Raw genomic sequence first — 12,902 nt, 5'->3', positions numbered from 1 at the left:
CCCCCCCCCCCCGGGGAGCATAAAGCTGATCCATAGGTATATGGAATGGGGTGGGAGAGAAATGTGAAAGAAGACTAGTATTGGAAGATCCATTACCTTTCATTAGGGGGAAGATTAACTCTCATTAATTGTGTTTTGGATGTCCTGTACACTTTCATGATGTCCCTCTTTCCTCTACTTGATAGTGTTATTGAGAGGCTTGATGTTTTGAGAAGGAATTTTCTCTGGCAAGGAAAGAGTGACTCTAAAAAAAATCCACCTGGTCATATGGGATGCACCAATAGAATAGGCACGGGGTCTAGGAATAAGGAACCTTAAAAACCATAATCAATGCCTCATGATGAAATGACTTTGGAGACTTGCATTCGGTGAGCAGACTTTATGGAAAGAGGTGATCAAGTTAAAGTATGAAATGAATGGTAATTGGACAACCAGAATGGCACAAACACCTATGGAGAGCTCCTGAATGTCTGGGAGATCTAGAGATCAGTAGATTTCTTAAAAATTTTGGGACAATTCAAAGGGTCATCTGAGTTAGAAGAGTGTCTTGTATGGCAGATCACAAGCATGGCAGATTCAATGTAAAGGAGGATTACAAGAAATTCAATACTTTCAACAATCAAATTGATTGTCGGCCATGGAAGCTAATGTGGAAACAAAAAATCCCTTATAAAGTTTCATGTTTTACTTGGCTACTTGCTAAACAGGGGGTGTTGACTTTGGAAAATATGAAAATGGGCTTCCATTTGTGTTCAAGATGTTTTCTATGTGGAGAGGAGGCAGAGTTAAACACCTCTTTCATCATTGTAGGATTACTAGCCAATTATGGAAAATCATCATCAATATGAAAGGATTGAATTGGGTGATGCCAACTTGCCAAGGATGATTATATTGACTCGTAAAGTTTGAAGTAGCTATGATAACATGAAGATGAATTACATATTTTTGTTTCATTTTCGGTGTAAACAAGAGTATATGAAAGATTCAGAGTAAGTTATGGATGTCCTAGAAAAGAAATACTTTTTTCTTATAAGGCTAATGCTCTTCCTATACTCTCTTACCATCCGCAACAAGGATGAGGATTTGCATATTGAAGTGAAAAAGTCAAATTGATCAAACCATTTCCTCTTTTGAATTTCCTCTATTTGGTAGTGTAGGGAATCTCATGTGTTTTGGAGAAGTTTGAGGGTTAATATATTCCAATTAATTAAGCTTAAGGATGCATAGACACACTAGTGAGGAGGTGCGAGAGGTTGATTCTAGGGGGTCCGAGGAGAGGCAGAGGCAGGCTGAAGAAGCATTGGGGAAAGGTGATAAGACATGATATGACACAACCTGAGGCTATCGAGGATATGACCCTAGATAAGAGGGTGTGGAGGACACGTATTAGGGTATAAGGTTAGAAGGTAGTGTAGTGTTGTCTTGCTTAGGGTGGCTAGGGTTTGCGATGGTACTAGTTGTATCATTGTAGTTCTTGTTTCTTTTTTTTTATTTTGAGAAGGTAACAGTCTTGTATTATATTCCAAAAAATCAAACCTGCCACAACTTGTTACAGATTAACTAATTACAAATGAGTATCTGGAAGATCTTCAATCCTAAATAAACAAAAATTACAAGGTTCCTAAAGCATTCATTACTGATTTTAGATCTTCCATATACTCCTGTTTGCACCAAAAAATGAAATTAAACCAAGCAATTCATCTTGATCTTCTGGATGCTGTTACTTTTGTTCTGGAAGCATATGAGGTTCCTCTCTTTCCACACAGACCACCAGATACAGGTGGGGATGATCTTCCATCTTTCTTTGTGACAATAAATGTAGGCAAAGCTACTCCATGTCTTCAGGGCCTGGACAATATTTCTTGGCATCACCCAAAGTAGGTCCTTCGAATTGATGAAAATGCTCCACAAAATACTAGTGATCCTTCAGTGAAGAAAGAGGTGGTTGACTGTTTCAGCCTCTTCTCCACACAGGAAACACCTAGGACTCAGTTGGATACCCCTTTTCATGAGGTTATCCTGAGTTAAGACATCCTGCTTCGCTAGTAGCCAAGTGAAGCAGGACACTTTAGGAGGTATTTTAACTTTCCAGATAAGTTTCCATGGCCAGCCAGTAACCTGATGGGTGAAAGAGTTGAACTTTTTGTAAGCTTCCTTCACTCTGAAATTTCCGTTGCAATTATGATTCCAGAACAATCTATCTTGGGAGGTGGAGGTTCCTTTGAATTGTTCAAGGATTCCAAAGAAATCTACTAGCCTTTGGATCTCCCAATCATTTAGGGGTCTTCTAAAACTCAAATTCCATCCTTGATTTGACCAAACTTCTGCCATAGTGCCTTTTTGTTGTTGGTTCAGAATGTAGATATCTGGGAAGAGGGTTTGTAGGGAGCCTTGTTCTAACCAGTTGTCCTCCCACAAGAAGACCTTCATGTCATTTCCTACTCTAATGATGCAATTTTCTCTTAATTTTGGCCAAAGGTTTCTGATGGCCCTCCAGATGCTAGTTCCATAAGTACTAGTGACCATTTTGGTACTTCTGCTTGATAAGTTCTTTCCATAGTGCTTGTTCACTAGATGCTAGTCTCCATAGCCATTTCATCATAAGGATTTGGTCCTGAATCTTCAAATTCCTTACCCTAAGCCCTCCTTTCTGTTTGCTCCCAATCAATTCATCCCACTTAACCAAGTAGAATTTCTTAGTGTCATTATTTCCTTTCCATAGGAAATTCCTCCTTATTGCATCAAGTCTGTCAATGACCCCACCTGGGATAGGAAAGATAGACATCATGTAGGTAGGCATGGAGTCGAGAACACTATTGATGAGAGTGAGTCTCCCGCCAAGGGAGAGATATTGACTTTTCCAATTGACCAATCTTCTTTCACACTTCTCGACCACCTCATTCCAGATTCCTGGAGGACTTGCTTTCTGCTCCTAGTGGCATGCCCAAATATACGATTGGTAAGTCACCAGTCCTTCCCCCAAGTGTACCAGCCAGAGAGATTAGATTGGTGACGTTATTCACTGGGTATAGGAAGCTTTTTTCCCAATTGATATGTAGTCCTGATATGGCTTCAAATAGCACAAATATAACTCTGAGAACCATCAGTTGATTTCTGTTGGCATCACAGAAAACCAGAGTATCATCAACATATTGTAAGTGTGTGATCTCCATGTCACAATCCACCCTATTTGATACTCTGAAGCCCCTTAACCATAGTTTCTCTTGAGCAATCTTCAACATATCATTGAGTCCCTCCATAGCTATAATGAATAAGAAAGGAGACAGGGGATCTCCCTGTCTTAATCCTCTTTGTGAATAGATGAAACCTGTAGGAGAGCCATTGATGAGAACAAAATATTTCACAGTACTGAATCAATACTTTTTCCATCTACCACCAAAACCTCTTTTGGATAAGGACTCCAACAAAAAATTCCAGTTGAGATGGTCATATGCTTTCCGAATGTCCAGCTTGCATAAAATGCCTGGCACCTTGCTTCTAATCCTAGAATCCACACATCATTAGCCATCAAAATAGCATCCATGATCTGTCTTCCTTTAATGAAAGCAAGTTGTTGTGTGTCCACTAGCTTGTGCATAACCTTTTTAAGCCTCTTAGTTAACACCTTGGAGATTATTTTATACACACTTCCAATTAAGCTAATGGGTCTAAAATCTGTGAGTTTCTTTGCACCCATCTTTTTGGGAATTAACGTCACGTTGGTGGAGTTGAAGCTTTTCTCAAAGAAACATCTCTCCTGGAAATTTTTTGCTGCAGCAATGACTTCCTCCCCAACAACCTCCCAACAGTGGGTATAGAAGGCCAAGATGTAACCATCAAGACCCGGAGCTTTGTCTCCAGCACAAAGCTTTACACACTCCATATCTCTTGGTTCTCAAACCCCCCTGTAGCATCCTATTGTCTTCTTCAGAAATTTTGTGCCCTTCCCTGCAGCTACCCGAGGGTCTCCATGTCTCAGTTTCAGAATATAGCTTCTGGTAGAAGTCTATGATTTCTTTTTTTATCAACTCTGGATCTTTGATTGCTTCACCATCCACATTTAATTCGTCAAATGTTATTGTATCTCCGGTGAGAGTTAGCGGTTTTGTGAAAGAACTTTGTGTTCTTATCTCCCTGCTTCAACCAATTAACCCTAGATCTTTGTCGCCAAGATATCTCCTCAATTTTGCTAAAATTTCAAACTCTATAAGGAGATCAGCCTTCAGTTGAATCTCATCTTCATGAAGAGCTCTTTGATCTTGCACATTTTTATCATTGTTGATTATTTGCTACTGGTGTTTCAATTATCACATGATTTTATTGTTGTTTTGGCTCCTCTTTGGCAGACTTTTGCTCTGTTTCCTTGTCATTTGCTATATTCTTTTCTTTTCATTATCTCCTTCTACTTTATACTGGGATTTGTTGCACTTGAGCCGAGGGTCTTTCGGGAATAGTCTCTCTACCTCCATGAGGTAGTGGTAAGGTCTGCATACATTCTACCTCCAGACCTCACTTGTAGAATTTCACTGGGTATGTTGTTGTTGTTGTGGTTGTAACCTAGGGATGTTATTATTTTCTCTTCAAAAAGTTTAAAAGATAAAAAAATAAAAATAGTCAACAGAGTTCAACACATACACTAAAATCTCATGAATTGATCTTTGTTAAATTGATTTTGCAACCACATAACTTCTATCAAATACTTGTCTGTCTGTGGTTATACTAGGTCCTGACCTTTGCACGAAGGGCTAGAGAAAGTTCGACACATGAGCAGGTAGTTCTCAATGAAAAAATGCAAGAGTATAAGAAGGAAGTTGATCAACAAAGCAGGCGGTCATTAAATAGTTTTCACAATTCTTCAACTGCTGAAATCACACAACATTCTTCCAGAAGTTCCCAGAAAGTGATAGAGGCAGTAATGCAGTCAGCTGCAGAAGGAAAGGTGCATGCTTTGAGGCTTCACCCCTATTAGCAAATACTCCCTCCGTCCCAATTTATATGAGTTAGTTTGACTTGACATGAAGTTTAAGAAATAAAGACGAACTTTTTAAACTTGTGGTCTAAAATAAGTCATTGATATATGTGTGGCTATAAATCATCTCATTAAAGGTAAAACATGCATTTTAAGGTTAAATTATTACTAAATATAGAAAAGGTCATTCATTTTGGGACTGATAAAAAGGAAAGTGAGTGGTATAAATTGGGACATAGGGAGTACCATTCTGGCTGTTTTTGAGATTCTTGTTATTACTTGCAAGAGCTCTTCTGATTACTATTTCTACAGCTAAGATTTCAATAGTGTAGGTAGAAACTATAAAACAAGGGTATCTCTCAAAGCGTTCCTCTAATTTAAGAGGTGACTGGAAGAGAAGATTCTTTGTTCTAGATAGCAGAGGAATGTTGTACTATTATCGAACACTAAGGAGCAGGTCCTCTGTAAGTTATCAGATGAAATGTTTATTGGTATACTGCATAAATGTGCCCTTTAGCTTGACCATAGCTATCATGTATGCCCTCCAACTTTGGGTGTGCATAAGTAGACACCGTATAAAGTTGAAAGTAGACACACATTTCCTATGTGCTATAATATATGTAGGATGCGAATTGTCACATGGATGCATGTGTTTACTTGTTCAACTTTTAAGTTCCTACTTGTGCACATCCAAAGTTAGAAGGACATAAATGTCGGCCGAATCCAAGATAAATGACACATTTTTGTATTATGCCATGTTTATTTGGCAAGTTCTTCTGGTCACTATTTATGCTTGCTCAAATGTGGATGATGCAGTTTCAGGGATCTTCCAATCCACTCTCTTCACATTATCATGGAGGTGTACATGATGAAAAACCTGTTGCACATCGCACGGTGAACCTACTGACATCAACAATAAAAGCAGATGCAGAGCAATCGGATTTGAGATTTTGCTTCAGAATAATTTCACCAACAAAGAGCTATACTTTGCAGGTGAACTAAGCAAGAACTGTATTGAGAGAACTTGTTTTCAACATAATATGTCGTTAACAGTTCTCAGTAAAGTTTTATCTTTTGGCATTTAGGCAGAGAGCATAGCAGAACAAATGGTGTGGATAGAAAAAATAACAGGAGTTATTACCTCGTTACTGAGTTCTCAGACACCTGAAAGGGTAAAATATTAACATTGATATTGTTGATCCAGTTCCGGTTTTGTTGTTTCCTAAGGAAAATGGTTTATGTTGTCAGCATTTCTCTATGAGTCCCTCTACCAAAAGTAGATCCATAGGAAGTCCCATGAGTCAGGATCAAAGAACAATTGAAGAATGCACATCTGGGAGGGATTTCATTGCTAAGAGTTCCATACGCCAATCCAAAAGTGTGTCACACCTCCCGAGCATGAAAGTAGAGAAACCAACTGATGCACTGAAGAGGATACCTGGGAATGATAAATGTGCTGATTGTGGTGCTCCTGATCCAGACTGGGCTTCTTTAAATCTTGGTATTCTTATATGCATTGAATGTTCTGGCATTCACCGTAAATTTGGTGTACATATATCAAAGGCAAGTCAACTTTCTTCCTTGTACAACCAAGCTTCTTACTTTTGTAGTATAATCTTACTTTTAAGTTTTCTCTACTTTGTCTTATGTTTGGGGCAGGAAGCCTTACTAAACTTCTCCCTAGTGAAAGTACTCGCCCTCATGCTAAACCCCACATGTTTCCTGATATGCATCATCAGATTATGTGTTTGTGTAGTGTTTCTATTCTATAATTGTTGATTGATTGATTAGCAATTTCCTAACTTAATTATAGGAGCAGATTGGTATTGTAATTATAAAAAGAAAGAATCGTTTTTGGATTGGTATGGCTACCTCCAAAAAAATTACAAGCTAAATCCATAATTACATAGATCCTAGGAAATCTACCAACTATGCTACTTCTTCTATACCATCTTCTTTACACCAAAAAAACATGTTAATGCAATTTTCTTTAATTTTCTGAAAAGTGTTAGTAATATTCTCATGACACCTGAGGTTTCTTTCTCTCCAAATAGCCCACCAGAAGCAATAGGTACTATAGACCACCATCATTTTTGGCTCATCCAGCAGCTCAAAAGATTGGTAGTATGTTCTGGGTATCTCTTGAGAAATGCTGAGAACCATGTGCCACACCTGAATGGTAACCCTACAGTTTAGGAATAAGTGGCTGTTAGTTTCTTCGTTCTCATGACAAAAAAGAACATCTGGAAGCCTCTTTTCTTGAGTTTTTCCTGAGTGAGACATGTCCTTTTGGTGATCAACCAGGTGTGGGGTGTTGCCCTTCCATATTTGTTTCCATGGACCACGAATTCCCCCTGAGTGAGTCATAATCTCTCTCTTATTATTCAGTCTATTATAAGTATTGATTGTGTTATTTTGCCTTTCTTCCTTGTCAAGAAGTATTGTATTTTGTTATATAGTTTAAAGACTCATTGTATAAGTACTCATTCTATTGGGATGTAAATTCATCAAGAAATATATAGAAGCTTATTCTTCTTCTTGAAATCCTCATGTATCAGAGCCATTGCTGCCTTTTTGAGGTGACTTATCTCCCTTTGCAACACTAGGGTCCTGTTATGACAGAAGGCTCCCAGATCTACATGGCCTTTAATTTTAATATAAATGGTGATTATTGGAAAGATTGAGACAGGTAATTGGAAGTGGAAAAATGAAAGAGCTTAGTCGTAAATTTTGGAGTATCTATTCAATAAAAACCTAACGTAAGTTGGATTGCAAAGTCCTTTATCCATTTCCCTTTTCTAGTTTGGATGGACTATACTTACACTGCTTCATTATGCACTGGACTTGCTCAGAACATTGCTTTTTTGTACGATTACACAAAAGTTGAAGTGTTTCTTACAGTTCAACTGCAACTTTGTAATTAGGTAAGATCCTTGGCACTTGACGTTAAAGTGTGGGAGCCTTCTGTCATAATCTTATTCCAAGCACTTGGTAATGTGTTTGTGAATTCTATTTGGGAGGGTTTGTTGCATCCAAGAAGAAATTTCCAGGCAGATGAAATACCGATGCGGTAACTTTGAAAATTCATTACTATGTGAATTATTTTTGTTATTGTTCTTTAATGAAAAGTGTCAACTGACTGGTCTAGGTCTTTGGAGTCCCATAAGCACAAGCAGTTTTCTTGCAAACCAAGTGAGGATGATCATATTTCAGTGAAGGAGAAGTTTATCCATGGAAAGGTACCACTAAATATAGCGAACATGTTCTGCAAGCCGCTTCTCTGTCTTAACGGAATAGCTTCACATCTTATATAATACTTCTGTTCCATGGCAATATTTCTTTCTTGTCAGTTCCAGAAAGAATGACAGCTTTCTAGATTCAGAAATATTACCTTAACTTCTCATTTATCCCTAACAACAAGCTTTTATAGCCATAAATGTTGTGGAATGCTTACGACAAGTTCCGAAGTCTTATAGCCACACAAATGTTACGGAATGTTCTTTACCACTAGTCTCAGAAGTGTTCATTTCTTTGTTGAACTCTGTGTTATTCAAACTTTGCCTCTTATATTGAAATGGAAGAAGTATTTGTTTTCCCTATAGTCATTATTTTTGTTTATCCCTCCAGTTCAGTCATTTGATTAGCCGTTAATGTCATCAGATTGGTGGATATTGCACATTATGCTCCTCCTGTTGACTCGCTATTTATGTAGGCATTCTATCAGTACTTATTCTCTCCCACTTCTACATCATACCGTAACTCATGAGCCTTCTGCTGTACGGCTGCCGCACCTGATCAGTGAACTAGCACTGCACATTCTGCCCATGTGAGCAACCGTGCATAGGTCTTATCTGGGACTTAATTCTTGCCTACCTAAAATTCTTAGCATAGCCCATGGAGCCTTTTATGGTATGGCTGCTGCAATTTTCAGCACCGTTGGGCCAGGGTCTGGTTTGAGTTGAACAATTGATCAAAATATTCTCTCCGTCTCTCCTTGATTTCATTATCTTCTGTCAATGCTTAATGAGAATCATCTTTAATACACTTCACCTGGTTTAACTCCTTACCGTTCTTCTTTGCTTGCTGAGTCTTCTTATGGCTGCAGTATGCAGAAAAAAAATTTGTTCACAAAGTGGAAAACGGTGAGCATCTGCTTTCTGTTGCACAACAGCTATGGGAAGGTGTGCGTAAAAATGACAAGAAAACTGTATATCGTCTCATTGTTGTTTATCAAGCAGATGTTAATGCAGTTCATGGGCAAGTATCACTTGGTACGTCTTTATCTAGTGAGTTATTGAGATTGCATTGACATGCAAACCCTGATCATAACTTTGGTTTCTTAGGCAGTGATTGTGCGAACTCTTTGAACCCACGAGGTGGAAGTGCAGACCTTTCCTCTGATGGATTTTTTGATGGCTGTTCCCTGCTTCACCTAGCCTGCCAAACTGCTGATATTGGCATGGTGGAGCTGCTTCTGCAGCATGGCGCTAACATAAATGCTTGTGATTTGCGTGGTCAGATCCCACTGCATCATAGTTTCTTAAGAGGAAGAACTGAAATTGCCAAACTATTACTTTCAAGGTAATGGTATGTTTCTAAGAACAGTGGTAGTTCGTTTCTTAATTGTATCCAGTCTGGTAATATAGTTCTCGCAGTAAGGCTGATGCCCGGCATGTGCATTTGGATAAAAGTTTCTAAGGAGCTTGACAATATAGGTTAACATGTCTTGTATATTTATATAGTTTAAACCATTGGGAGGTCCACACTTATTGTGCTTACATTCAGATCTAGCAGAGAAAGAGGTGCTTTTACTAGGTAATGCCACATATCTTGTTGGTCATAGTAAACTAGTAATTATTGGCGACATGCGGTTGTGAGAGCGAGAGTAAAGGCACATTTGCAGATTGCTGCTAAATAATAGAATAGCAGAAGATAATAGAATAACTACAGAGATTGAAGCCAAGTAGTTATTGAAATTTAAATACAAGCATATTAAAGGGAATCCTATAAAGCAGTATGGGTAGCTTCTGCACTTTTGATTGGTTTTAGGACAGAGAACTAGTTAGATCAAAGCTATGAGTGCATGATCATCAATCTCCAGCTGAATTTCCAGGCACAACAACGACGTTCATGCTTTTCAGAATCAGAGGGAAATTATTGACTTTCTATAAAGGTGTCTGACGCTTAACATTCATATATCTCAAAGGAGTTTGAAATTATTGAATGTTTCCTACAATCAATCACTCAACCGTAATGTTTCCAGCGTGGGAAAGACTTCATAAACAAAGCAAACAAACAGCAACTGTTTCTCAATCCTAACTAATTGGGGTCAGCAATATGAGTCCTCTTACTACCCCATTTGCACATGTTTCATTCCACTATTCAATATATGTATATGACTAGACTAGTTAAGTTAGTATTCTCTATGTGTATCCTTACACTGTCATATATCTCTAAGTCAACTTAAAAGACTCATGTGGAATACCAGGTTAATGTTAGTGTGTCAATAAGGATTGACCTTGATCCATATTGGTTGACATCACCTATATATGATACTTGCTTCCATTGTATTCTTCTCTTGCTAAATCTGCATTGATCTCGAGAAATTAAAGGTCTTGTGAGACAAGTTTCATCCTCCTGATATTAGATCTACCTTAGTTTCTTTTAACACCTTCAATCATTATGGTGTTCCACCTACATACTAATGCATTTGGAGGTCTACAGAGAATATGACTGACAATCTTAAGCTACCTTCTTTCATTTTTTTTATCTACATTTCTTACCTTGCACCTTTCTGTTGTATGTGACCATTTCTAATCTTGTCTAAACTCGTAGACCATGCATCCATGTTAACATCTGTATAACGCTGATGGTCTCATAACTATTCTATAGAATTTGTGTTTCACTGTTGAAACAAAGAACTGTTTATTGATGCTAATGTTTTGTTATATTCTTAGTTTTACAAAGGATAAACTTAAAGGTTTGTGTTCAGTGTAGTACAAGATGAGGAACTGAAACCTGTCCTCGAGGAATTATAGAGTATATTAAACAGTTTTACCACGCACAAATTGTCATACCAAGCTAGGGTATAACAAATCTGTCTGAAATTTTGAAACTGCTCCAATGAATCTGATTAAGGCCCAACAAATGGTAGCTGAATACTGTTTTACTTCATCAGATAGCAGGAGAGTAGCCAACTTAACAGATAAGTTCTATTCCTTGACTTAGCTAGAGGATTCTGCTCTTTGTAAAGATGAATGACATTCAAGTTGTATATCTTGAATCAAAACTTTCTACTGCTTGGTACTCCCGCACTCTTTCAACTTTTTGTGGCCTCAGATTTAGAGGAGAATTGACGTTTTGAAATGATAATTAGTTAGTTCTTATATCAATCAATGAAGTAACGTTGAAGATTAGAAATGCCACTGAAATTGAGAAAGGACAATTTTAATCATTTTCATAATGCTGCTGAAATTGAGAGCTTACTTTTATAATAAGTTGTATAACTTCTATGTTGTTTAACCAATATGATTTCTTGCAAATAGGGGGGCCAATCCACAAGCTGTCGATAAGGAAGGCAAGACTCCTTTCCATCTTGTCCAGGAATCAGCTCTCGATGATGTGGAGATCATTGCCCTGCTGAAAGTTGCCATAGGATAGCACCACAACAAAGATCAAACTGAGGTAGACAACTTAGTATTGCATCCCAGTAAGAATATTTTATCTTCAAGAACGAAGTTTGGAGTTATACGGAAGTGCTAAAGCTTGCTCAAATCCTTAGCTTCATTCTGCCAGAAATTCTGATAAGGCTTTTGAAATGAAAGATCCAGAGAAGTGGTGCTTTTTCTCCGCGATTCTCAGAGGTTAGGAATTACATATCAAGTACAACATGGCTTCATGCATGTCATTTCTACAAAATGCAGTAATTTTCAGTGTGATGCATTAGGCTGCTTCTGTTGTGTTTTTCATTATTAATTCTTTTTCCACTTTGGTTTCTTTTGTCATCCAAGTTGTGCAGATGTTGAAGTGGGCAGTGGAGCAGTTGTACATGTATTTTGAATTGACTGTGAAACAGAATTAGCTAAGTAGAACTACATTTAAGTGGGAAATTGGCTCAGTGATGAAGCTGAAAGAATTGGGGAGACGTGATGAATGAGGCTATTTATTATGGTTTCATTTTTGAGGAGTATGAAAGAATGTTTATCACCAATAGGCAATATATAGATTTCTTGTATTGATAAGTATTTGTATTGCAATAAAAATCGTAAATATAAACTAGAGAAAACAGTCAAATACCCCCTCAATTTATTACCCGATTCTCAACTACACACTATACTTCACGGGGGTCCTATTACCCCTCTAAAGTATTTTCAACACATATATTGACACCCTTAAAATGTCACCCCCAAAACTTTGTTGGAGAGTGATAGACACACCTATTTTTTCAGAATAATTTTTTTTAAAAAAAAATCATGACCAAAATACATCAATTTTGATGTTTTTCATTTTTCTCTCTACCATTTCATTCATCTTCCTAAATCATCCCAATATTTCTCCATTGTTTCCGAATGTCGAATTTCCTCTAATCCACCTCCATCTCCATTACACCCATCATTCTTCGTCTTTCTTCTATTTTTCGATCATTTATTTGCACAAAATCTAGTTGTCATTATTGAATTCAACAAATTTGACATGAATATTGAATCTTTTTATTATGATTGTTGTCTTGTTTTACATCTGTTGGTTTTCCTGTTATTTTTTTTATAGATTGGAAGATGAAATTGTCTTGACCAAATTTCGAATTCTAATACCCACTTTCAATTCCAATCAAGAAACTCACAAATTTCAAATTTTAAAACCCACCTTCAGTTTCAATTAAGAAAATTGGCCTGCTACTATAATGGAAAAAATGTTTGTAGTATCATTAACTTTC

At 37.5% G+C, this 12,902-nt stretch overlaps 1 protein-coding gene across 3 annotated transcripts in view; it reads left to right on the top strand.

Moving 5' to 3' along the window:
* Positions 1-12,295, top strand: part of LOC107007267 (ADP-ribosylation factor GTPase-activating protein AGD3-like) — a 29,600-nt gene extending 17,305 nt beyond the window's left edge. Inside the window, exons 11-22 of one of the 3 annotated variants that reach the window (XM_027913353.1) lie at positions 4,724-4,939; positions 5,302-5,433; positions 5,786-5,962; positions 6,055-6,141; positions 6,218-6,532; positions 7,894-8,039; positions 8,118-8,208; positions 9,075-9,240; positions 9,313-9,556; positions 11,515-11,653; positions 11,751-11,832; positions 11,980-12,295. In XM_027913353.1, the coding sequence (XP_027769154.1) occupies positions 4,724-4,939; positions 5,302-5,433; positions 5,786-5,962; positions 6,055-6,141; positions 6,218-6,532; positions 7,894-8,039; positions 8,118-8,208; positions 9,075-9,240; positions 9,313-9,554 (1,572 nt within the window). In that variant the 3' untranslated portion in view covers positions 9,555-9,556; positions 11,515-11,653; positions 11,751-11,832; positions 11,980-12,295. Of the gene's footprint in view, positions 1-4,723; positions 4,940-5,301; positions 5,434-5,785; positions 5,963-6,054; positions 6,142-6,217; positions 6,533-7,893; positions 8,040-8,117; positions 8,209-9,074; positions 9,241-9,312; positions 9,557-11,514; positions 11,833-11,979 lie in introns of those variants that run through there. The other 2 variants (XM_015205814.2, XM_015205815.2) reach the window with 2 other exon arrangements.
* Positions 12,296-12,902: the final 607 nt, after the last annotated feature.

The sequence above is a fragment of the Solanum pennellii genome, chromosome 12 (genome assembly GCF_001406875.1).
Source record: "Solanum pennellii chromosome 12, SPENNV200".
NCBI classification, from domain to species: Eukaryota; Viridiplantae; Streptophyta; class Magnoliopsida; order Solanales; family Solanaceae; genus Solanum; species Solanum pennellii.
Note: the sequence above shows the minus strand (reverse complement) of the source record. Positions and strands in the feature narration are given on the sequence as shown.